This window comes from Aulonocara stuartgranti (genome assembly GCF_965226115.1).
Source record: "Aulonocara stuartgranti genome assembly, chromosome: 22".
Lineage (NCBI taxonomy): Eukaryota > Metazoa > Chordata > Actinopteri > Cichliformes > Cichlidae > Aulonocara > Aulonocara stuartgranti.
In genome coordinates, this window is record NC_138957.1 from 17,579,839 (window position 1) to 17,604,366 (window position 24,528).

Sequence of the window (24,528 nt, forward strand, 5' to 3'; positions counted from 1 at the left end):
TTAAGGATTCTTGAAGAACATTCAAAGCTCTTCTCCAGATGTTGGCTACATTTTGTTCTGCTCGCTGTCAAAATGATCCCACACTGCTTTAGTAATCCATCACTGGCAGCATTGTGTTGTGTCTTTTTCTATTCAGGTACGTTTCCACTGCACTGGCAGTGTGTTTGGGGTCATCAGTATCTACTGATTTTCAGTCCAGTTCTTGTGTACCTCAGCATGCCTTCTCCCTGCATGGCTAGAGAGCTACTGCTCAAGATCACTTTAAAAATAAGAAGTGAGGGGTGACTCCAGACTTGTCACAGTCCTGTATGTGCATGCTTTATATAAAAACTTGAAAGGGTTTCAGGTGACTTTAGTGTGATGTTTAGTGATGAGCAGAAAAAACAAACACAAGAGCAGAAAAGTGAAATATAGAAACACTTTATTCCCAGAAGTTGTAGCAGTGAGTTATTTTCAGACGTAGAAAGGCCAATATAACCGGTCTTGAGTACAACAGTATGATGTACAACAACAGCTTACCCGTTCACATTCTGTTAAACCACACACAGAAAAACATGATTATTGTCCCACCACGCTACAGACACACAGCTCTAGTATACAGACAACAGACTACAAGTTTGCTTGGGGGTCGAGCAGCATGAACGCTTGATTTAAGACATCAAAATTAGCTGATGGTTGGAGTTTTTATTTGTTTGCTGGTACAAGAGAATATCACCATGTCTTGTGCAGTGATGAACGACAAGAGGAGACACAGGAAACACGTCACTAAAGCACTACAAACAGCTGGAATGGTGAGTGGATCACAGGACGGGAAAGATGCCCTGTTGCTTCAGACGATCTTCCACATTTAAGGTAGAGTCAGTGGAACTTCACTGTGAAGTACCAAATTCTTTAATCACTTTGTTGCTCTTTTTTTAAAGGTTCCAAAGCATTTTTCTCTTACAGGGAAAGACGATGTTTGAGAGTCAAAACTTTCTCATGAATAAGAAAATACCAGCGCTGAAAAAACACAACTCATTTGTTCTTCCATGTGCAAAATTTAATACTTAAATCACACACGCACGCACACACAGCCATCATCCATTAAAAACCCAAATCCTCTTTGTCTTCGTTTTAAATTTTTGCCATCAAATACACAGCAGTTCAGGAAGGAGCGAGGGGGGTGGGGGGGTTGGTGGGGCAGGGGTAATATTGCTTCTCCATCTTTAATGAGAATACTGTGTGATTGTAAACATAAAGACCAGATTCTTATCATACTGGTTGATTTTTAATGTTTTAGTTGTAGGTTTTTTGTTTCTCTTTAGGACGAATAAAGCACAGGCATAACTTCTGATAAGTGCCAACAGAAGGAAGATTCAGTAAACAGCCCAAAATATTAAAAAAAAAAAACCAAAAAAAAAAAAACCCCACTGAATAGAACAGTTTTGTATTGCTATGGGAAGGAATCCATTATTATAATCATTATTTTTTTTTATAAAAGTAGTAGAAACAGTGTTCCAACTAGGAGAATCAACTATTTCACTTCATCAATCAGCAGCCTTTTTATCTAAAAACAGTTGTACGTACAGATAAAGTCAACGCACACACACTCACTCACTCACAAACATGCTCGCGCACTCAACATGTGCCCTTTAACAAACCTGGGCGGTAAGGATGGATGTATGGAAAAGCCATGCAGAGGGCAACAAATACAGATTAGATCACTTTTGAAGTACTTTTCCACATAGTTTCTTAGTGATTTTGAATTTTAAGCACGCTCGTTTACGACCACAGTTATGTCCAGGTCATGAGCGCACTGCTAAAAGTCAGACAAAGCTGTAAGCGGCGTCCTCGTGCCTCTGACTGCGCTCGGCATTTCACAGCACAGAGTTAAAGACACCGGGGGGGGGGGGGATAAAAAAAAAAAAAAAAAAATGGAGTGACAAGGGGGAAACAGCTGGAGTGTTTCTTTTGCAGTCAACTGCAGTTAGCATGGCTTGGAGTTCCAGGTCACAGGTATGGGGTCACAGGATCAGAGACGAGTCAAGAGTCACACTTGAGTTCAAAGGTCAGAGCCGAGATGAACGCTAATGCTGGGGGAGCGCTGTGTGTGATTTGGCGCTGGACTCAAGTACGCCAAGCCTTCCTCCTGCAGGCTGCAGGAGTAGCGGCCGGCTTCGGAGGTGGTGTGGTTGCTTGAGGGAGGGGCATTGCCGCTGGCCACGTGCTCAAAGGAGCGTGAGAAAACGGCGCTGGCGGTGCGCGTCAGGCTGGTGAGGGCTCCCGCTTTGGGCACCGATTGGCTGGAAGTGAGCGTTAGCCGCTTAACAGACAGCTCTGCGTTCTCGCTGGCGGCCCGGCCTGGCATCAGAGGGCCCGCCTCCTTGTCCTTGTCCTTGCTGGTCCGCCCGCCAAGCCGACACTTCTTCATGGCTTTGGCCCCCAGGTTCAATGTTGTGACACTGTTGCTGATAGTGATGGTGGGTGGGGTCATGTCAGGCCCCGCGCCACCTGGCCAAACCCCTTCATCCACCTCCGAAATATCCATCAGCTCATCCGGGGAACCCAGATCCACTGCGTCTGTGAGATAGACAAGGGGAGAGGAAACAAGAGAAACATGAGAAAACGGCACACGTGTCAAAAGTGAAGAACCTCATCTGTCATCCAGTCTAATCCATTCAATCCTTTAGAGGCTTGTTTGAATTTTGCGCAATATCATGCTGCTGGATGACAGAGGAGGTCCATCACTGTCCAGCAGGTGGCGACCTCACACTGCAATCTTTCACCACCTGACCAGAAACAGTAAGTCCGGGTACAGTACACAGGTTGAGAGACCCAGCAGCTCTGTGAGACAACGGTCAGTAATTTAGTGGCAGAGGAGTGCATGTTTGATCCCAAAAGCAGGAAAGGACAGCATCTAAGAGCAAAACCTATGAAAGACCATGAAGGGAAAGTAAGGGAAGCAAACCAAGGCACACCCTAAATATTTTTTCTCTCTTCACTAACTCTAAATACACAAGAAAACTTTTCCTGTTTTCTTGAATTCATGCATCCACAACTGTGTGTGAGCTTCCAACCACCTTCACATTCACAAACACACATTTCTAATCTGATGCTACCACTGTGACACAAACACCAGAACAGCTGAAAAACAGATAAGCAGGTCTTGTTACACTTACTTTCGTGCTCAGATTTAACCTCTTCAAAACAAATATGCACTCATTGGATTCTAAATTTAAATATGGCGAAAGCACATAATTCAAGACCAACGTATCGTTTCTCAGTTCCTACCTACCAGTCAGAAGGAAGTAATCTGTGACCAGGTGCAACCTGGGGTAATGTGTCGAGGCAAACAGACCAAGAAGGTCTCTGATAACTGCGGCGAAAACACAGGAGTTTCCTCGATATGCTAACAAAGATATCTAGGTCTTTTTATTCAAGGTCATCATGACTTAACAGTGAGTATAGGCTTTTGGGGTGACCTTCACTGATCAGGAAAGTCTCATTTTAACACCGTTACTATTCCCCTCTCTGATTAATGCTCTGCTTTTAATGTCATCAACTCGCTCATCATAAGCACATGTCATTCCTTTGACTTTAATGCATTTTTTATTAGGTTATCGATCTGTTATTCAGTGGCATCTTAAATAATTCATTTGCCCTTTAGAAATTCCAGCAGGAGATCTTTATGAAGAAGCTTTAGCCACAAAGGAGAGAGTAAAAATGAATGATGCTTAATAGACAGATGAGAGGAGCAGCACAGTGAGAGGAGGGTAGAACCCAACGCAAACAGGTACAAAGGGGGGGAAAGAAAAAAAAAAGATCATGCAGCTTTTTTAGACCACGACCCCACAATTGGTTACCTAGGTTACCCCATGAGTGGGGCAAGGGGAAGGAGGGGTAGGACCTTAGTACTGGTTCCTCCCTGTGGAGGCTGACCCAGACCCCTCATTCTCCACCATTCGCCTCACAGACTTCTGCCTCCTGACCTCCAGACGTATGCTGGAGTCATGACCTCGGGGGTCCATGCTGACCTCAGAGGTGGCACCCATCATGTCGCCGTCTGCCGGGGAACGGCCATCGGGGCGTGGCCGCAGGGAGTCCCCGTTGGGCATTCGATCACCGCTCACGCCCGTTACATTGATCTCTGGGATGGCCACGCCCCCCACCGCAGCTTCACCGTCTACACACACCTCCTGGTTCTCTGCTGGTGGGTGGGTGCATGGACGGGGTAGTGAAACAATACACAAACATATAGACACATGCACGCACATGCACATTTCATGCAGAGGTACATGAAAAACAAAAAAGGTTGCCAAAAAAAAAAAAAAAAAAAAAAAAGATCACAGACAACAGAAAAAACACAGAGACAAACAGGTAATCAATGTAATGGCAGAAAAATAAAAAACAAATCATAGTGATCAGAACATAACACATGGTCAACGTACATGCTAAATGGGAGTGAATACGAACACAGCACTCAAATGAAATAATACTGTTCATAGATCACTGTGCATCCTCGCAAATAAATGAATACTTAATACCGTTTTCCTCCATCTGCTCATAACAAAAGCATTTATATATTTATATATATATATATATATATATATATATATATATATATATTCATATTCACAAAAGTACGATCTGTGACAGAAAAAGCAGGCGTTAGACTCAATGTGAAACCTACTTATTAAACTAGCTCAAGGCTGTAATTTACCCAGACGTAGCTACACTGGGAAAAGAGAACAGCCCTCTCCTAATTCTGCACCACAAAGAGGCTGCCATCATTTACTCTAGAGGGTAATGGAAGTCTGATTCATTTGTTCTGTGGTCATTATAATATTAATAAAAGTCTTCGGCACAAGGCTGAAACTGCACAAAAGATAAGCACACACAAATTTTCCACCAGTATCCTACTTTAAAAACACTACCTGCACTCTGTCTGATCTGATTTATGTGGCATGCTGAATCTGTCTGCCTGGCAGGCTGTTCTGTCCCTGTGCTGCCAGCATCTCAAGAGTATTCTCAGAAATCAGACAGGAAGCGGTGGTTTTCAATGAGCAGATTCTAAGACGGAGAGGGACGGCACTAGTTAGAAAGCTGAGGATGGGCAATCTATGATATTGAGGGGCTCCATGAGGGATGACAACAACACGTCGACTGTCACACAGTGAAAAAGGGGAAAGCGCATGATGAGATCTAAACCTCTTGCTCTCTCCTTTGGTGTTAAATTCATTTGTTGGTTTTACCTTTTTCTTTTAAAACATGAGAGAAGCGTGTAGGAACTCTTGTTTGGCAAGTTTGCGTTAGGCCTGTGTATGCGTCTCACCATGTCTCTTCCAGCGGTGTCCCCTGATCGAGAGGGAGGTAACAGCGTTGCGGGAGATCCTCGAGGAGGTAGGTGTGATCTCCACCTGAATACTCCGCGCACCCTCCTTATTGTTGCTTTTCAGTGCTGCACTGTGCAGTGATGACTTAATGGCGTTACCCACCTGGAGATAACAAGAATCACACATTTACTGCTTCACAGTTCAGTCTATTACTCTGTAACACATTTTAGGAGAAAGACATTGAGCCTTAGATCATGGGGGTTCTCAAAGTTCTGATGACTGAGTGCAAGAAGCCAGCACACAGATGAAGGCCACACTGAAATTATGCACCCATCAAGATGGAAAAATAACCCAAAAACCAATAATTTTATTATAGATTTTAAATTTAATTATAGTTCAATTGATTCCAATTCTGCCAGAAAGCTTCCTTAGCTGCACAGCAGATGTCGTTATATTATTACAATCATCTAACAATGTAATAAAGTTCATAGACAAACTACAGCCTGTTGTCTATGTTTGCTCTTTTAGGTTTCAAAGTTCAAGTTTTATTTTTAGGTAATGTTTAAAATTTCTGGGTTTAAAGACAGTTATGGTTTATGAAGGCAATGGTAAATTTATGTCCCAGGTCATGGTTAACCATTAGTCAGACACCTGTTACACTTAACACCAGCTGTATTCAGACATTTTTTTATATTAAAAAAAAAAAAAGGATTTATGCCCCAACATCTTTACACACACTAATCTTAGTATGAAGTGAACTGAGACTGATGGAAGAATACAGCAGTCTCATGTTGCATTCAGGCTCAGGTGGCATAAAACTCTGAAGCAGCTTTACTACAACTAACTGTTATCGAAAGCTAGTGCGAATTTGCATTAGTGCAAAAATAACATAAGCAGAATTTTTACCATTTTAAAAGTGTTTACTATAATTATGTTTTTATGCAAGATCAAGTGCCGAGGATTTACTGTGCACTGCCAAATTTAGAGTTTTTAAGCTAAGTTACAAAGCTGTCGATATTATAAGTGTATGCCATTTTACAGCTCCAAAAATTACAGAAAGTTTCTACTTTCATTTCCATATCTTTTTTCCCTTATTGGGAACAAAAAACCAAAAACAAAAAAAACCCAAAAAAACCCAAAAAAAACCAACAACAACCAAAAACCAAAAAAATAAAACAGTACCAATGTATAGCAAGCACAACTTAGGATGTATACACACCGAGCCTTCAATTGGGCTGATAGCTGATGTTGATACTAACTTATTCTACTTAACATAATAATAATAGTAATAATAATGATAATAATAATAATAATAAATCAGTTTTAAGTATTTCACTTAGCCAACAAAAACCTGATGTGAAACAGGAGAAGCTCTGCTCCTGGTGACCAATATCAGCCAACATATGATATTCAGACACTATGTCAGAGCATCCCTGCTTCAACCACATTAGAAAATTGACCCCATCAACCAAGCACAGGATGGACATGAAGTACACGCTGATGTTCTGTCAAGTGGCTAATCCAACAACATCTCATCAATAATTTCACTTGCACATAGTAGACATGCAGGAATTAAGTAACGGAAGAAGCAAAATAAAAAGAAGGAAAACAAAGACTTGTGTGTCACACTGAAATGGATTTCACAAGTCTTTATACAATAATCTTTGTTCCTAGTGCTCCTCACGGGGCACTTGCACTAATAATCTCCTAACAGCCGAGCACGTAACACACGGCAGAAAGACTCATAATCACAACACAACATGTCTTTTGTCTGTGAGGCTTCGGCACACTGGTCTCATGAGGGACACGCCACCACGGCACGCTAAGCTAGCAGCCACCTGGTGTATTCCACTTGCAACACAGAAACCGACAACACAAAATTGACATTTTAAACTTTCCACAGTATCACATGTGCAACTCCTTTACACGGGAAAAAAATAAAATAAACCATCACCACTGTTACTAATATGAGTGTAAATGCTGTTTGTTTTGATTGTTGTGAAGGAGCACACCTTGAACTGTGTAGTAATACTGTAAGTGCGGGTTCAATCCTCTACTCCCTGGGCCGCAAGGATTATAGCTTAACGGAGCAGAGTGGAAAGCATGTAATAATCTCGTGGGATTACACTCTGCTTGCACTCTGACTGACACACACACACACACACACACACCAAGACAATGCCGTATACTGTGCCGTGCATGAAACAAAACCAGAAGCCAGCATGTGCACAACCATCACATGCTCTCCCCTCTCTCTTACACTTAAAGACACAGACACACACTTAGAGGAGGTGTGATAGTGGCAGAAAAATATCATTGCACCCACCAACAGGGCTTCGGGGAACAACTCTAGCTGGGCTCGATACAGAACGTCATCCAGTGCTTTGGATCCCAGGTCAACTTCACCATTACACCTACACAGGAGCAGAAATGTGCGCACACATGCGCACACGCACACACACACAGTTTGTTAGTCTAAAACAGATTAAGGGATTATTGTTATTATCATTTTATTTTAATCTGACATGCTGAAATAAGTACAATTTAAAGAAATTAGCTGAGACAACAGAAAAGATTGTAATTACGTTTTCACATCACTTATAAAATGTAAGCTTGGAACATAAACTGTCTGCACTAATTATCTTAACGAGTATCAGGAGCTTCCTGTACCCAATCTCTGTGGAATCTTTTTAACAACGCAACTTTGACATTGTGACGCCATGAGAACTTTCACTGTGTGCTGGCGTGTGCGTTTGTACTCACAAGGCGTAGTGGATCCCTGTGATGAGCTGAACCAGGAACTCTGATGTGACTGTGAGCCGTGCGTTAATGCCTTTGTACCGCCGCATCTGTTGCCGTGGGTAACCACAAATACACACCCTGGTAGATAACCAATAAAAACACATTAGAGAGGTTTAGATGAGTAAGAATGGAAGCAGAGAAACCACTCCAGTGGGCCACTTAGCTGCAGCACCATTAAAGCCATTTACTTAACTGTGTGGCAAGCTGAGCTGATGTGAAACTCACCAAGCAAGATTCTAAGTTAAACCACACCCACACCCCCACACACCATGCATCTAACAAGCTTCAGAGGAGTCAAAAAGCATGAGGTAACACCTGTACCGTATATTAGAAGCTTTATGCATTGTACAGCGCTGCTAACACGGCAAACAGTTAGGCAGAAATCGAGGCCGATGACTTCTCTTTAGCTCAGCAGACCAATGCTCAGATTACTGAGCTGGGATGTGTGTACACTGCAGCTCTTTGCCAAATAGCGATATCTTGGCTCTCTCTGGCAGCAAAGTCTATAAGAGGATCAGATAAGCAGCAACTTGCAAACGTGTGTGTATGTGTGTGCGCGCGTGTGCGCGCATGCGTGTGTGGGTGTGTGTTTGTAAGTTGCCTCCATAAAATATTACCTAGAACTTCAGCAACACAAGCTATAAAGTTGGAAAGCAGTTTGTGTGCGTCTGACCCAGCTGTAGTGACCCACAAATGCTAATGCTCGTGGGCGTGTGTGTGTTTATATATTTTACCTGGAGCTGAGCTGGCAGAGGGACTGCAGGGAGGTGGAGGACATGTAGCTGAGAGCGGCGTTGTAGCAAAGCAGGAGGAAGGTCAGCACCTCAAATCTCAATAACACAAACAAACCCTTGAAATGGCACGTTACGCAAGACACACCAAAATCTTAAAACCTGAAATTCCATCTGTACAGGATATGATAGGATTAGGATAACAAGAACCAAAACATTCATAATATTTGTGTGGGATCTTTAAATGCACCACTTTTTTGTCTAATAAGAATTCTCCTACTGGAAAACAAGCGATTTGTTAAAATTAAAAATGGTTAAGGCAGAGGACGTTCAGTTCAGGCCAACATGGCCGCCAGTCTTTCATCTCAGTTAGAATAATTTAAGAAACCCTAATGGCAATATAACAAGTTTAAATGTAACAAGGCAGAGACAACTGCCACAGGCCACAGCTGAAGCTACCCTAAAATAAAAACCATGGCAGCAGCTTAATTCCCCATCAGTACACAAGTCATCATGAATCTGTTTTAGCCAGTTTGTTATTAAAGGTAATATGTCCTTTTTAGGCTATAATACAAAGCATGCATTCACAAATGAATAAGTAAAAGTACCTTTTTTGATCAGATTTTCCATCTTCCTTTATGTGCATTCTTATTTTGTTAATTAGCTGGTGTTTGCTGCCACTTTGAAAACGAACAGACTGACATCCTGCTACAGGTAAAGCACATTTTAAAACCAACATGACTGTCTTACCTGTTCTGTGCTGTGAAGGTTTCTCTCTGGAGGTGAGGCCCGCTGTACACCACTCTGCTCAGCCCATGGTTAGCCAAAGCTCCTTCGGTAAGGGCCATGGAGCCAATAGTTGAAGGCTAGAGGTGGATACAGTTTATGTAAGTACATTTCTGCAGAAACAACCCTGGCACAACTTTGAATGAAGGACACACTCACCTCATGGTAAACTGAGGGTTTGGAGAGGGAAGGGACGGTAAAAGATAACACCTTACTCTGTCCATCCTTATCAACTATTTCCTGTAAAAGAGAAAGACAGGAAGAGGGAAAACTTATGTGGGCAAAAGCAAAAATAAAAAAGCCCTTTTTTCATCTGCGTCTGCCCTCAAACCTCTAAAGAGCGTGTGCTGATCTCTTCGAGCACAGTCATCCGTCATGTGTGGGTGGCTGTGTATAAACCTGAGGGTCTCATTTCCCTAATGACACTTTGTTGGTGTGCACTCATATGTATGCATGCGTGCTCACACAGGCACAAACCGCGGGGTTTTGGTGCCCCTCTATGTGCATGTTAATGTCAAAACAGATTAATGGGAACCAGCCAGTATGTTGAGTGACAGCTGACCTATTCTGGTATTCAGAGAGGAAGTGAGGAGACAGTGGACTTTGCTGATAGATCACTCGGAGCTGAAAAGGATGAAATACAACTCAAACTTTAATCACTTCTAATACTCCCATCTATCTGCAAATGAAAAAAGGCATTTGCAAGGTGCTGTCCATCAGTGTATATGTGCAAAGTCACTGTTTCCACCACTCCTCCCCCGTATTTCCTGTCACGGCTGTCTAACATGGCAGAAAGTAATCTTTCAAAACTTATGACGCAGATCCCTGAAATAGTTGAGCAGTTAAGTCCTCTTTGTTGGCAAATTGCATGATAATTTCCACTTGGTAAGGATCAAAGACTTTTCTAGTGTTTTTCCTTACTGTGCACTTAAAACACTAGATACATTTTATTGCCGTCAACCAGAGCAGCTCACCTCTAGTAAAAAATAAATAAAACCGATCACCCGTGAGCTTCATCTCTGCAACTAGAAAACAACTGCAACAAGTGCTTCACCCTCTCCCTCACCAGGTTGTAAATGCCTAGCAGCAGGGCCTCGATGCAGCCGGAGGTGTGGGGGTCTCTGGCTGCGCTGACGGACAGGAGGCTCCACAGGAGCTCTGGCAGGAACTGTAGCGTGAAACGCTGCAGCTGCGGCTCACCGCTCCGGTAAAACTCAAACAACTGGTGACACACTGGCTCTAGTAACTGCATGGGACACATATCCAAAAGAGAAAAAACACATGGCATACAATTAGGCCACAACATTTAAAATAAAAAACAAAGTAAAAATCACGAGACAAGAACTGCCAACTCATTTGCAACAAATTTTGCAACTAGCATCTACGGTTCAACGATAAGATCAGGGTATAAACACAGCACTGCTTGAGGGACGCAGTGTGTTTGCAAATCTGACACATCCATAAACACAAGATTATCAAGCCTGAGCAAAAATATAACAATAACAAAAACAAAGCAGGTAAATGGTCGGACTGAACACATGACTAAATACTAAGTACTGGTTAAAGGTTGGGTGGTCAAACTTTTACAATCTAATTTTCAAGTTAATAAAAGATTTATATCTACATACGTCACTGTAGTTCTCTCTGATGACCTTGTAAAGTGCAGGGACCAGGGCACCTTTGTCTTTTAGTGAGGCAGCATAGGTGGAGACGGCACTGTCAGGAAGGGTCTGAAACACATATGTAACCAGCTGAAGTTTAACATGCTACACATTTAGGTCTTACAGCATTTCAGTTTGAAAAGCAAACACTGAAAAGACAAACACAAATTCATATTATTTACACTGATTTGCAAAAAAAAGAATATATATATCATTGCTTTTTTTATTTTTATTAATAAAATCTGCCATTTAGCAGCAAAGCAGACTGATAGTCTGGTTTTGCTGCTTCTGAAATGACGTTTTAATAGCAGTGAAATCCTGCAGAGACCCTGACAGCTTCTTTAACCACAATCACTGTCTGTCACACTGAGCTGGTTATATTAGGTCAACTTTACAGACATGACAGCAGATTGGTCCTCACACATTCACACAGGAGAGAAAAAAAAAAAAAAAAAATCTCATCTGCTCCTTCATTAATATTCGTCACTAAGCCGCAGCTCTAGTACTGGTCACCTAACAGCAAATGCTCATATTTGAGTAGGAGCGTGCAATTTTCTGGTAGCGAAGCACTTCAAAGTGTGTTTGTTTATGTGTGAAATAAATCCTGTCAATAATAAGAAGCAGAGTATGTACTGTATACAGATCACAGGTAAATGACTTTTTTAGTATTTTTTTCCCTGCCCAAACAAACACTTTCATACAGAAAATGAAGCTTTACCTTAAATTCTGACAGCCATTCCTCCACCACTCCTTGGTCCATAGCCAACATGTTCCTTCATCTGCAGTGGAGTTACCTCTACCTAAAAAAAATAAAAGAAAATAAAATAAAAAGGAAAAAGAAACCCTGATTAAAACAAAAACAAACAAAAACACACACTCTGCATAATAAATGTTAACATTTATGACCGCAAATATACAGAACACATACAAACAGTCCACACTTGAACAAAGCTCCACTAAATCTATCAGCCTTCTTTTTTATTTTTGGTAACTTTCAGAAAAAAAAGAAAAAAAAAAAAGAAAAATTCTGTTACACATCAAACAGTAAGTCTCTCCTTCCCGCTCACTGCTCTCCAGACACACACCTCTGCAGGCGCCGCCTTCTCAACTTAGGCTTACAAATCGAAAAAAATAAATAAATAAAAATCATAAATCACCCACACAGAGAAACCTGGCTGGCTTCTCTTTTCAAGCACTGACGAGAATAAGAAATATGGCATGGCTGAATGCAGATACTTGCTGAACAGGCGCTACAGTTTATATGTCCATAAACAGACAGACAGGTTCCTCTCCTACTTCAGCTGACATTTTCATGATGCAATGAAATCTCCGCTTCCTCCATTCCTGTTTGTTATTTTTGATATCGGTTCCAGTCCATCACAGTATTCACACTCTGAGCACCCTGTACGCCATGCATGTGGCTTCTTTTCTATTGAAACTCCAATGGCACCTTTTCTTTCTTCACTTATTGCCTCCTTTGTTGTCATTTTAATTCTCACTTTGTTGAGAAACAGTAGCAGATGGCTCCTACTGCACACTCCTATTTATGGCCTTTTCATCCTATAAGACCTGCAGTCACTTGTAGAAAAATTAAAAAGACAGTTTAACCACAATTCTAAATCTACTGCAGTTTGGGTGTAATTAAAACGCAGTAGTATTTGTTCACTCAATTTCACAAATTTTAATTAAGTTTAATTTAAAAAAAAAAAAAAAGAAAAAGAAAAGTAAAAGTGTATAAGACTCCTCAAGGATCATATCTACATCAGTGTGTGTGTCTAACACACACACACACACACACACACACACACACACACACACACACCTCTATGGAGAAACACCTCTATTTAACTATGAATGCTAGATGTTAATGCTTCCATAGGTACATGTGAGTCCGATTGTGTTGTTCTATTAATAGTTTAGTACAACCACCCCCAAAATCAAGAGTACTGCAGCCCACTTAAAGACCAGAAAATCCCATGGGGCCCATCCAATCTTAAATCTTCACTCTACCTAATCATATGCAAAAGACACAAGCTTCAATACAAGAGAAGTAAATTTAGGTCAGAGTAATGAGAACTGTCACAAACTAACTACATCCTATTACCAGTTTTAATTCACTTTTTATATAAATAAAGTCACATGTGCATGCTTATACAGTAGGAACTGGTTAATTGTTAGTTTTACTATAAATTAGATTTTTTTTTGTTTGTTTGTTTTTTAAAATCACTGGCATCGTTGTTCACACAAACAAACACACAATCTATGCAAGTAGACCCTGACTAATAGAAGACTAAAATCAATATCTGCCAATTAAAAATTTGATAAATCAGCAGATATTTTTTCCTCTTTACACATGAACCATAAAAACATTTGTTATGTGCTGCTATTTAAGAGTCTGTGTGAAAAAAAAAAAAAAAAAACATGAGAATGAAGTTTAAAAAATAAACTTCTTTTAGTGTCACAAATTTGTCTAGCCTCTGCCCAACTCTGTTCAGATCAGCAGGTTTGTGGCATTCCAAACGTGTGCTGCCAAACAGGGAAGTCACCGAATGCCCTTTGGTGGACAAACTATTCAACATAAGCACTCAAAACATTGTTAATTACATGCGTCTTCTTTACTTTGAATTTTCATTTATTGGCTGTTCTAAATGCTGATGCCCTATTATCAACAAATACATAATATTCGCTGATATATCTGTAGGGCATTGTAAGTGAAAATCATGGACTTCAATTCAACAGTCAGTTGCTTCAAGACCCTCCAATAATAGAGGAAACCCCAACAATGAGATAGCCTCATTGAGCAAGCACTTGGTGACAGTGGGAAGGAAAAACTCAATTTTAACAATGACCATTAATGTGATGGAAATCCCTGCAGCAGTTTTCTAATGAACCAATAGTGAGAGTCTGCCTAACACCATCCTCTTTAGAGGCATCTGCATAAATCACATTTAAATATTTACTTCTTAAATGTCACATTTTTTTTGTATCACTGGAGCAACACATATGTACATGTTGACGACCCCTTAACCAAATCTACAGTGTGACTATCACTGTAAGACCATGGCAGGCCAGATACCACCTCTGTGCCTCTCTGATGAATCCTGTGTTTTCAGTGAATGGTGCCTGTGTTGTGTGCGCACTCTGAGACTGCAAGTACAAGGCTAAATTGACTGTTGAATGCAGACTCAAATTCCATGTTTGGTATGTCTGGTGAAAGAGGCTGAGGAAAAAGAAAAACAGGGAAGGAAAGAGTCCTTTTATGCTCATACCCGTCACACAGAAAAATGTGCTAAAATTTGGTGCAGGGAAGATGGCATATTTTCAATTTAACACTACTCCAATGTTTCACTTCTTAGATTAAAAGATACACAAGCGGTTATTAAAAATGTCTTTACTTTCACCTCAGGTAGAAGGCTGGCTTTGAAAGGTAACATTACGCAACATATTCTGTTAAAGAAAATACTCTTTAAAATAAATACAAAACCCACATTCTATAGATTATTGGACAGATATTAATCAGAAAATCTCCCAACAAGCACAAATAGCATAAAATGGTAATTTAAAAAAAAAATAGTTATTTGATTTTTGTGCCTTCCTTTCCCTGTCCCTCTTTTACCCATCCACTTATCCTCCCACACATCATTTCTCTTTCCTCATGCTCTCTGCCTCCAGATGCCTTTTTCATCCATTCAAATGCTTCTTTTTGTATTACTTCAGTGCTTGGTCCCTTCATGGCAGCCAGGTGTCTATTTATGGACTCCACCAATGACAGGAATGACGAGGGGGGAGGGGAGCCAGTGACTCATAAAATGTGGAAGGATTATAACGCAGAATAGCCTCCATTTACAGAAATTAGTCCTTTGTGGTAGCCTGTTGTTCTGCTCTTTAACACTGATGAGGACAACGAGGACAGCCAGCATATGCTGTTTAATGGCAGACTAACTTGAGTAACAAAATAAAGAGTGTGATTACACTGAGGATGAGTCAGACTTGTCAGAGGACTTCTTCCTCCTCCTACAGAATCACTTTTAACCCAACTACTGTGTCCACACTGGCGTCTGGGGCATGTCATCTGCATCATATGGCTCCAGAAAAAGACACGTGAAAGCTACAATCACCAGCTGCCAGCCTTGCCGCCTATCTATGTGATATATTTGCCTTCAATCCCAGCAGCAGGAAGAAACTGCAGTGACAAAGTTTGATGCATGGTCAGTAACAAGATACACAGAAAAAATAATAATGTAGAGACAATGGAAAAGGGTTAAGAGTCAAATCAGCTCAACATTGAAGGATACACGCAATTAAGTAATACTAAGAGGAAGAAGTCAGACCACCCTTAATATGCAGATTATTCTTGTCATTGAAACCACATCAATAAATATGTCTAATAACCAGTTAGAAATGGAGAACAGAGGCCATTTATAATTTCCAAAGAGCCAAATAAGGAAGTAGCCAGCTCAACTTACAAGTAGCCTTCGCAGAAACATGTGACAGAAACTGTTACAAAACAGGAGGCTGGAAAAAAACAAAACAAAACATGAATGAATAACATGTTCAAATCAACACTCAGGTCAATTTTTTTTCCAGTCAAATGACGCATCAGTCATACATTGTTAATCTTTTCAACTTTATGACTCACGTAGTTCAAGATAGGATCAGCATACCAAGGACTCATGGACGCGCCAGGTGAACATTGGCATCAGCCGATATCGGCCTTGTTGATCACCATTTTTCTGTTGCGTCTGTGTCATTTAACCAGTGTGATGAAGACGTGACAGGCTTTTAATTCAGTTATTTCATAAACTGTATATGAAAGACCTTTTCAAGCTCCCTTTGTCTGTTTTTTTTTTTTTTTTTTTTATTAAAACCCTGTGCTTTAAAATCCTCCCTGTGCTTCTCTCATCTTCATGCACAAACGTGAACATGGGTCATGTTCACAACATGGCTTATTATTTCTTGCCATTTTATAACAGTGATCCAGAAATCTACAGTACTGACCTATCAGTAGAGCAGGGCGATATGACCAAAAATATTTATCACGATATAATGAGATTGCCAGGAATACCAACATTTCACTAAATCAATCTGATATCATCATGCAAATAAATGGCGTCAAGATGGCAATTACATGCAATTTCTCTGCTAATGTAACAATTAATTATGATAAATCATCAGAAATCAGACATATGTTGCTGTCTGCGTAGGCAGACATTGATATTTAACGATTACATTTGTGCTCAACAACCTTAATGTTCTATAGGAATACAATCAGAATGCAACCAGCTGACAGCCTGTTGCGTCAAGTCCCTTCAAGTTGTGCTCACTAACAAAGACTCATTCAGACTAATGACAACATGTTGGATATCCATCTGCATTTATACATTAGACAGCAATTATTTTCAAACCTTAAACAATCTCTCTGAGAGTGATTTTAGTCAATCCAAGTCAGACAGCAACTGTTTGCAGAAAGGTTGCCTCCTATCAGCCAAGCTACAATGACAAGAAAATTAAATATCACGATAGAATATGGGTAAAATGCACATGCGCAGTGCTTTTGTTTTGGTACGCACATGGTGGAAAAAGCATAGCGGCTACGGAGAATGAGAAGTGAAAAAGCGGATCAGTGAATGAAACGGATGAACCAGAATTGGTTTGTAAAAACGTGCAACTTCAGATACGTGGAACTGGTTTGGTTTTTGTCTGTCAGATAGCCACCAAAGCACATTTTTTTTGTAGAACATGCAAGTGGACCGTCGCTATTACCGTATTTTCCGGACTATACGGCACTCTTAAAAGCCTTTAATTTTCTCAAAAATTGACAGTGCACCTTATAATCTGGTGGGCTTTATGTATGAATTCTGTTTTGCTTACTGACCTCAAACCGATTTTATGTGGTACACAGCGCTCAGAAATCTGTCAAAAAATGTTTTAGTACAACTTTGGTAAGCTACAATGCTGCACCGCTTGATGGATTGTCGGAGCATTACAGCTACCATAGTCAAGAGCCTCACAGAGTAATACGTACTGCGCTTCAACATAATATAACTGTATTGTATGTGTATAAGGACTCCAAAATGGCACCTGTTAAGAGACATGCGTATGAAGCCGATTTTAAACACAAGGCTATCAGTCAGTCACGCAGTAGAACATGGGAAGAGAGCAGCTGTGAGAGAATTCAGCATTAATGAGTCAATGGTACAGAAGTGGAGGAAGCAAGAAGAATGAGTTGAGTAAAGGTAGACTTATCTGACTGCTTTATTTTGCTTAATGCGCCTTATAATCCCGTGCACCTTATGGTCCGAAAGATATGTATTTGACTTATTTATTTGGCACTGTGGAGTTTCATGTTGCAAAGCACCTCTTTTTAACTTTTGTGGATATTATACATGATAGGTGTCAAACTCTGGCCCGCGGGCCAAATTTGGCCCGCAGCCTAATTACATTTGGCCTGCGAAGCCATACCAAATTACTATTAGAGCTGGCCTACTGGTATTATACAGCTAATATATACATTGTTTAGTATTAAGCTTTGCTTGTTCCACATTCAGTTTTTCAGCAAAACTTGTTTGAGTCCATAAGAAGAGATTCATTCTTAAATCTGGAGGAAGATATTTTTCAATAAATATTAATTTTAGCCTGCGACCTTGTTCTAGTTTTGAATTTTGGCCCACTGTGTATTTGAGTTTGACACCCCTGTTATACATGGTTAGGCTCAGGATATGTCAGCCCATTTCCACTGGAAATGCCTTTTGGTTAAACTGTCAGCAAGGAATTTGTATTTGTACCATTACATTTTTATACAGCTTTAATGCACATAAAAACAGCTGCTTGTTTAAGTGAAAATAAATTAATGGGGTTTTTTTTTGCACTAATAAAGTTGTGGAGTTGTAAAGTATTTTGTCTTGCATCAATTATATCATTATCGCAAATTTTCAAATATATATAGTGATAAATATTTTTGGCCATATTGCCCTGCCCTAGTTGCGATCATAAGTGGTAGTGGATGTGAAACGCTCATAAGCTCTGGGTAACCGTTTACTTAACACAAACTGCAACAGGTCGGAGAATATAGGGAAAAACAAAAACAAAGACAAGATTGTTTTTCTAGATGCAAAGAGGTTGCCATCTTATCTTTTGCTCATGTGACTCAGCTATTACCTTGCTCTGAATTAGGAGGTAGCTTTGTCAAGTTAAGTGTGTTGGCTTTTCAGTAGGGCTGAACGATATATCGCATTTGCGATAATATCGCGACATGATCAAGTGCAATTTTCTAACCGCAAAGGCTGCGATTATACTCTGGACATGTCCAAATTCATGGGCTGCATCCTCCTGAGGCCGCATTTGTAGACCGATTACGTCACAGCAATGCGCCGAAGGCTGTCCAAATTACTACCATATCCCAGAATTCATAGCGCGGCCCAGCCAAACTCCAGTTTCCAGCAATGGCGGCCGCTACTAAGTTTTAAAATTACTCATACTAATCTTTCTGGGTCACAAAATAAACTTTTAACATATTTTCAGGCGAGAAAGTAGTTGTGTAAACATCAAATATCTGCTCGGTTTATCAAGATATCCCATATTTGCAAAAGTGCTTCGACGTTTTCAGAGGCGTCTGCTACCCACCAGCTCGACAGCTAGCCGGGAGCTCGAGGGTTACTGATGCGGCCGAGAACGGCACAACTCCCGGCACATCATTTTCAGATCACCGCGGAGTTTCGCTGCTCGGGTTAAACGTGATATATAAGTCACTTAGACAACCTAAAAATGTTATTGTTGGGCTTTTTTCAGTGTTTTGTTTGTTCGTGAGTAAATCGGTTTGGCTGAGATTAAAGTTATTAGATTAGATAAAATAAAACTTTATTAATCCCCCGGGTGGGTTCCTCCTTGGTTTTCACACAGCTGACTAAACGTCAAACAGAAAACTTATTAAACAGAAGTATGAGACAGTCGAGAATTTACACCATTGTCTGGTTATATTTTAGATAGCAAGAAGCAGACGGCCGAGTTTATTAAACTCCACCGAGACAGCGGTGACGCTAATCAGAACTAGACCGTCCAATTTCACGCCTTTAAACTTTAAAGGCGTGTTTGTGTGTGTGTTTATACAATTGCTATTATGTTTGCACTTTATGTGTAATGTTACTGACTGCAGAGATCAGTAAGATGTGTGTATTTTTTATTTATTAGTTTTATTTATTTAATATTATTTTTTAATTGAATGACTGTCTAGTAGTTCACAGATGTCGAAAAACTGAGTGTGGTAAAGCCACTGATTTTGTTTATGTATATTTCTGCAATCTGCACATTGTACTGACTTTCATTTTAATGTTTACACCAGGGTTCCTTGTCAGCACTTTATGCTCAGATGTTTGTAAGCTAAAAATAAACTATTGTGTATGTTCAAATATACTGTTGTGATTGAAGAAGTTAAATAAAAATGTCAGTCATCAATTCATGCATCACCTCATGTCATCATAATAGAGGTCTGTCTTCCAGGAAAGAACAGTTTAAAATTAATGTAATATAGTATTGGCCATACTATATGATGTATTGCTTGTCTTTGTTTAATAATACAGAAGACAAAGACCTTAAAAAATAATCGCATATCGCATCGCAATCGCAATATTGGGGCAAAAAAAAAAAAATCGCAATTAGATTATTTTCCATAATCGTTCAGCCCTACTTTTCAGCTGAGCTGACTTAATGCAACTTTGCTTGGCTAATGTTATCTCAGGATGGTTGGCATGAGATGGGTATTTTTAGAGTAATTTTATTTATTTTATAAAATATTGATATTTGATGTCCCTTTATTGATATAATATTGCAAAGCAACATATAATATTATGCTATAGCGACGCACACACACAGATATAATGATAACTCAATCTGAAACTACGTTAAAACCACAAGAGACAGAGATGCACACAGGAAATAATAACCTGTTTCAAAGACTTCTAGCCTCTATTGACAAACTGCAGGAAGACTCAATCATCTGGTGGAGGAAAATAGAAATGCAATTGTCTTGGGAGTACACTATTGAGCATAATTATGTCATTAAGCAGGTGTTTACCTTCCATCTAGGTCTGGCTAACTTGTTAGTGGTCTCTGTGTCATTACAGGCTCCCTAATCAAGACAGAAATCAATACAAACTGGAGGGAGCACCCTTGAACAAAAATGATGCAGTAGCTGATGAGTTTTCTCTGTGCAACTCAATCACGCTGACCAGTAAACACATGAATAAACCAGCGTCAAAGATAAGGCGGCAGAGCAGGCTTGACAAGCAACAGCAACAAATCGATGATGTGCTAAAGAAGTAGATGTGAGATAAAGGGAGAAGAGTTGCAGATGGGCAGTCCAGGAAGATAAATAGAGCAGAAATCAATGACTAAATTAAAAGCGGGATAGTGACATCTGTGATTTGGTATGAAAGAAATCTCAAGGGGTGAATAACTCAAGACAAGTGCGACACCAGGGTGCACTAGAAGCACATTCAGAGAGCAGACACCTCTGATCTAACATTAGTAATTTAAAATATTACTCTGTGACAACAATGCTCATTACAACATTACAATACTTCCTCACATGGAAATGTGGAGGCACAGCAATGGATTATTTGCAAACTGACTAACTAAAAATAATATACCCAGTGAAAGTTTTCTCACTAAGCTTCATAAGAAACAGCTAGATTTTACTCAGTCATGCCAACTGCCAAACTTCCTTGGTGGGGGTTATAAAAGCAGAGATTTCATCAGGGGTCGATGTTTGTTGCCCCTGGCAACCTCTCAGCCTCTGAGAAACACATGAGATAAGGAAGGATACTGTCACACATATGGTACATACACAGCTATGTCCCTGTGACCTAGACGAGCTCAAGGAATATCCTACATGTTAAGTAGTTTAACCATAGAAATGCAAAAAGCTGACAGAGCCAGCTACATGGCAGAAAGCAGCAGAGGATGTGTCATGGATTGTACAAGTGTGCCTGTGCAAGTGTGTTTATTCAAAGTCTGGTTTGACAAAACCTGTTCCTGTGAGCTAGCAGAAGTTGACAGCTCATTCCCTGTGATTTTTACACCTACACTACTGTCTTGAACTAACAAACACACACACGGACACACACTGGGCTGCCAGTCTAAATGAGCTTATTTGTGACTCCTCCTTCCAAGGACTTCTTTCAAAACAAAGGCTTTGAGTTTACATTTCTAATCCTTGCTGTGAGCTTGATGATCTTACAGCGTTGATGCACAACACCTGAGGCAGACATACAATAGCCCAGTATTTCCTTCACATGGTTTCATACAAAAGCCACATTTAAAAGAAAAGGAACACACGAACACACACACACGAACACACACACACGAACACACACACACACGAACACACACACACACTACCTGTCTGGGAGAGCTGGAGCAGAGAGAGTGAGAGAGATGAAGCATGTCCAAGTGTGAGAATGAATTAGGCTGACACCCACACACGTGTATACATATCTGCCTGTTGATTACATCATTTCCCATTACACACATACTTCGGAATCGGAACCTCCTTTTTTTTTTCCTTCTTTTTTTTTGGCGGAAGTTGTTTAGGCCAATGGGAGTGGACGTTTAAATGGAAGGGAGAAGAAAAGAGAATGACGAAGCGGGTGGTTTTAAGAGTGACTGAGCTGCCCCAGCTGCTTTTTCCTGTGGTACAGGGTTTAGTTACAGAAACTGCTGCTTAGCAAAACAATGAGAATCCTACTTACACTGCTACACCAAGGAAGAAAAGCTAAAGGAATGAAAGACAACTATAAAAATGAATGTAATAAAGTAAAATAAAACCTACAGTAGCAAATTACCCACACCTGACTTCAGATACACTTTAACTGTTATACTAAGCAACTAGTATCAAAAAGAGGAACTAAAAAACAAGAACAGAAACAGAAGTTATTAAGGAACTACTTTAATCTACACTGTGGTTTGTAAAAGCAAAGTTAAAGGCAGGGTTGTGCAACTGTGGTCAAAAAAGGGGAAGACAGGAAAGAGCCTCCATCATGCCCAGAGCTCACAGTTTGACCCCACCTCCCGCTAAGAGTAATTTACACCATTCAGAAGACTTTAACATTTTATTTTGACATCTCTCTTCAGTTTATATCACTTCTCTTTTACACTGTCTGTTGGCATCTTCTTTATTTGGACTACCTTAACTCTGTTGCATCACTGACTCCCACCTTGCTCTCCCCCTAAAGTCTTCTTCAATAGGAGGTTTCGTGTAGCTTTGGGGGAAAGGGGATAGGCGGAGGTCTGTTTTTCTGCTTCTATTTTCTTTCATCCATGCAAACATATAGCTAAGTAGAAATGACAACAGAGTGTGTGGTTTGTGTGTGGTTTTCACTGCTGAGGGAGAGAGAGAGAGACCCAACAGCGAGGAATCCTCTTATAGCAGCCTACGCTCTCCTCTCTTGCCTCTAAGCTAGTGATGTATCCCTCATCTTGCCCCTCCAATTCTCCATCCTCCCGCAGCAAGTGATTAAAATAAGGGTTTTGTTTTTCCTTCCATTTTTAACACTTCCTTTTCTTTCCCCACCACATGCTTTGTTTCAGCTCATCCTGTTACAGTTAGGCAACTCACTTGCAGCCTCCTGCATACAATTAGCTTGATTTTCAAGGTTTCTTGTAGAGTTAAAGTGCTACATATAATGGCATTTATAAGTACAAAATACAGCTTAACCCATGCCATGCCTGTGTGTGCAAAAGATACAGAATAAAAAAAAAATGGAAGAGACTGCAACAGTTTTCACCACTCAAATTGCCAGGAAATTTCATGAGCCCTCTGGCACAAACGACTGTCCATGATGCCAGATGACAGCAGAGCCTGCACGATCTTTCTGCTCCATGACCTGCTGTGCTTCATTGTCAAAAAGCATTAAGAGCCCTAAGAAACTTGCAGCCATGGGTGCCACACATCAACAAGCCTAAACTTGTGTCTGCGCGCGCGCGCGCGCGCACACACACACACACACACACATTACACTGACAGGGCACCCAACCAACAAACCCTAGGCACAGCCTCCGCCTAAGGTCAAAGGTAAACACACACACACACACATATGGTAAGCAAAGGACAACAACGAATTAAACGCTAAAACAAAAAACTGCCACAACAGCAGAAGCCTTTTTTTGCGAAGGTCACAGAGAAGTAAAACGAGCAGCTTTAAACTTCAAGTACTTCGAGCACGTACTCGCAAGGCTCTGTGGCTTCACACCAGCCCCCCCCTATACAGGAAGCCCCAGAACAGGACGAGTGGTGTGGAGAAAAGCTGCATCACATGACAGCTATTAGAAAAATCCCAACAACGCATTATCCAATATGCCCGTCTGTGGTGGTTTCTCTTCCCCTGTCACGAACACAAATCACCTGAGGAATAACAAGTGCACACACCTGCTACCAAACAGGATAAAGACAGGTACAAAGTCTGCCTCCACGACTGATGGGACAGAAGCAAAATGGTAGCAAAGAATATGTCGTTACTATGATAAGTTGGAAAGCCCCCCCGCCTGCTGTGTCATATCATATTATTTAGTTGATTTAAGTAGGATCCTACCTGTTCCTGGGCGCTGCTAACCAGCTAGTCTCACACCCTCAATACTGGTTATACACCTTCTTTTTTTTAAAAAACAAAACAAAAAAAACCCCGAGAATTTCTGTCCCGGTGAACTGTTAGCGCAATGGAAAAATTACATTAGCTTTCTCCCGCCGTTCACTTCAGAGCATTTTTTAGCCCGTATGAGCCAGAGACCTAAAATTAATCCCGAGCCGTCACACTCTCTCTATATCGCCTTGCTGAATGACTTCGAGCTGTCACTACGGTTGCTTACAGATTAGCTAGTTAGCTGGCTCAGCTAAGGGGCGACTCTAGGCAAACTGAGGAAGTTGCTGTTTACTTACTGGCATGCTATCTGTCAGCTTCCTGCTATCACCGTCCTCCGTCGTTCCGCTAGGACGAGTAAACGGCTATCACTTCGCTACTCCATAAATCTCCTCAATAATTCAACAACATCACCTCCTTCCATCTTCATTACTTTCTCCACTCAGACTACCTTTTAGAGAAGAGGACGCGCTCTACACTGAATGCCAGGCTTCTCAGCCAATAAGAGAGAAGTATATAATCCAATTGCCGCACGCCCAACTAAACCATCCAATCAAATTAGACACGAGGACCGCAAGTTAATAATTTCCACGATCACGGTAGGTTG

The 24,528-nt window shown here is 40.7% G+C and overlaps 1 protein-coding gene across 8 annotated transcripts; it reads right to left on the reverse strand.

Moving 5' to 3' along the window:
• Positions 1–404: 404 nt before the first annotated feature.
• On the reverse strand, positions 405–24,407 carry hycc1 (hyccin PI4KA lipid kinase complex subunit 1). 8 transcript variants are annotated; one of them, XM_082522695.1, is made up of 13 exons: positions 24,221–24,406; positions 15,759–15,807; positions 12,011–12,092; positions 11,260–11,361; positions 10,698–10,877; positions 9,791–9,871; positions 9,596–9,711; positions 8,849–8,944; positions 8,076–8,192; positions 7,639–7,726; positions 5,312–5,474; positions 3,843–4,186; positions 2,446–2,559 (listed from the first exon to the last, which is right to left on the reverse strand). In XM_082522695.1, exons 3-12 carry the CDS (start codon positions 12,059–12,061, stop codon positions 3,888–3,890), a joined length of 1,293 nt encoding a protein of 430 aa, XP_082378821.1. In that variant the 5' UTR covers positions 12,062–12,092; positions 15,759–15,807; positions 24,221–24,406; the 3' UTR covers positions 2,446–2,559; positions 3,843–3,887. The 8 variants fall into 8 exon arrangements, with proteins under 8 accessions (XP_082378827.1, XP_082378821.1, XP_082378823.1 ...); XM_082522697.1 differs by lacking the exon at positions 24,221–24,406 and adding an exon at positions 23,877–24,127; XM_082522698.1 differs by lacking the exon at positions 24,221–24,406 and adding an exon at positions 21,688–21,706.
• Positions 24,408–24,528: the final 121 nt, after the last annotated feature.

Excerpts from the sequence above, each read along its gene's own strand:
- hycc1 (XM_082522701.1), bottom strand. The coding sequence starts at position 12,061 with ATGTTGGCTATGGACCAAGGAGTGGTGGAGGAATGGCTGTCAGAATTT. Across the intron at positions 10,878-11,259 it reads TCAGAGAGAACTACAGTGAC|TTACTAGAGCCAGTGTGTCA; the intron begins GTATGTAGATAT and ends TGTCCCATGCAG. Across the intron at positions 5,475-7,638 it reads TGTTCCCCGAAGCCCTGTTG|GTGGGTAACGCCATTAAGTC; the intron begins GTGGGTGCAATG and ends TGTTATCTCCAG.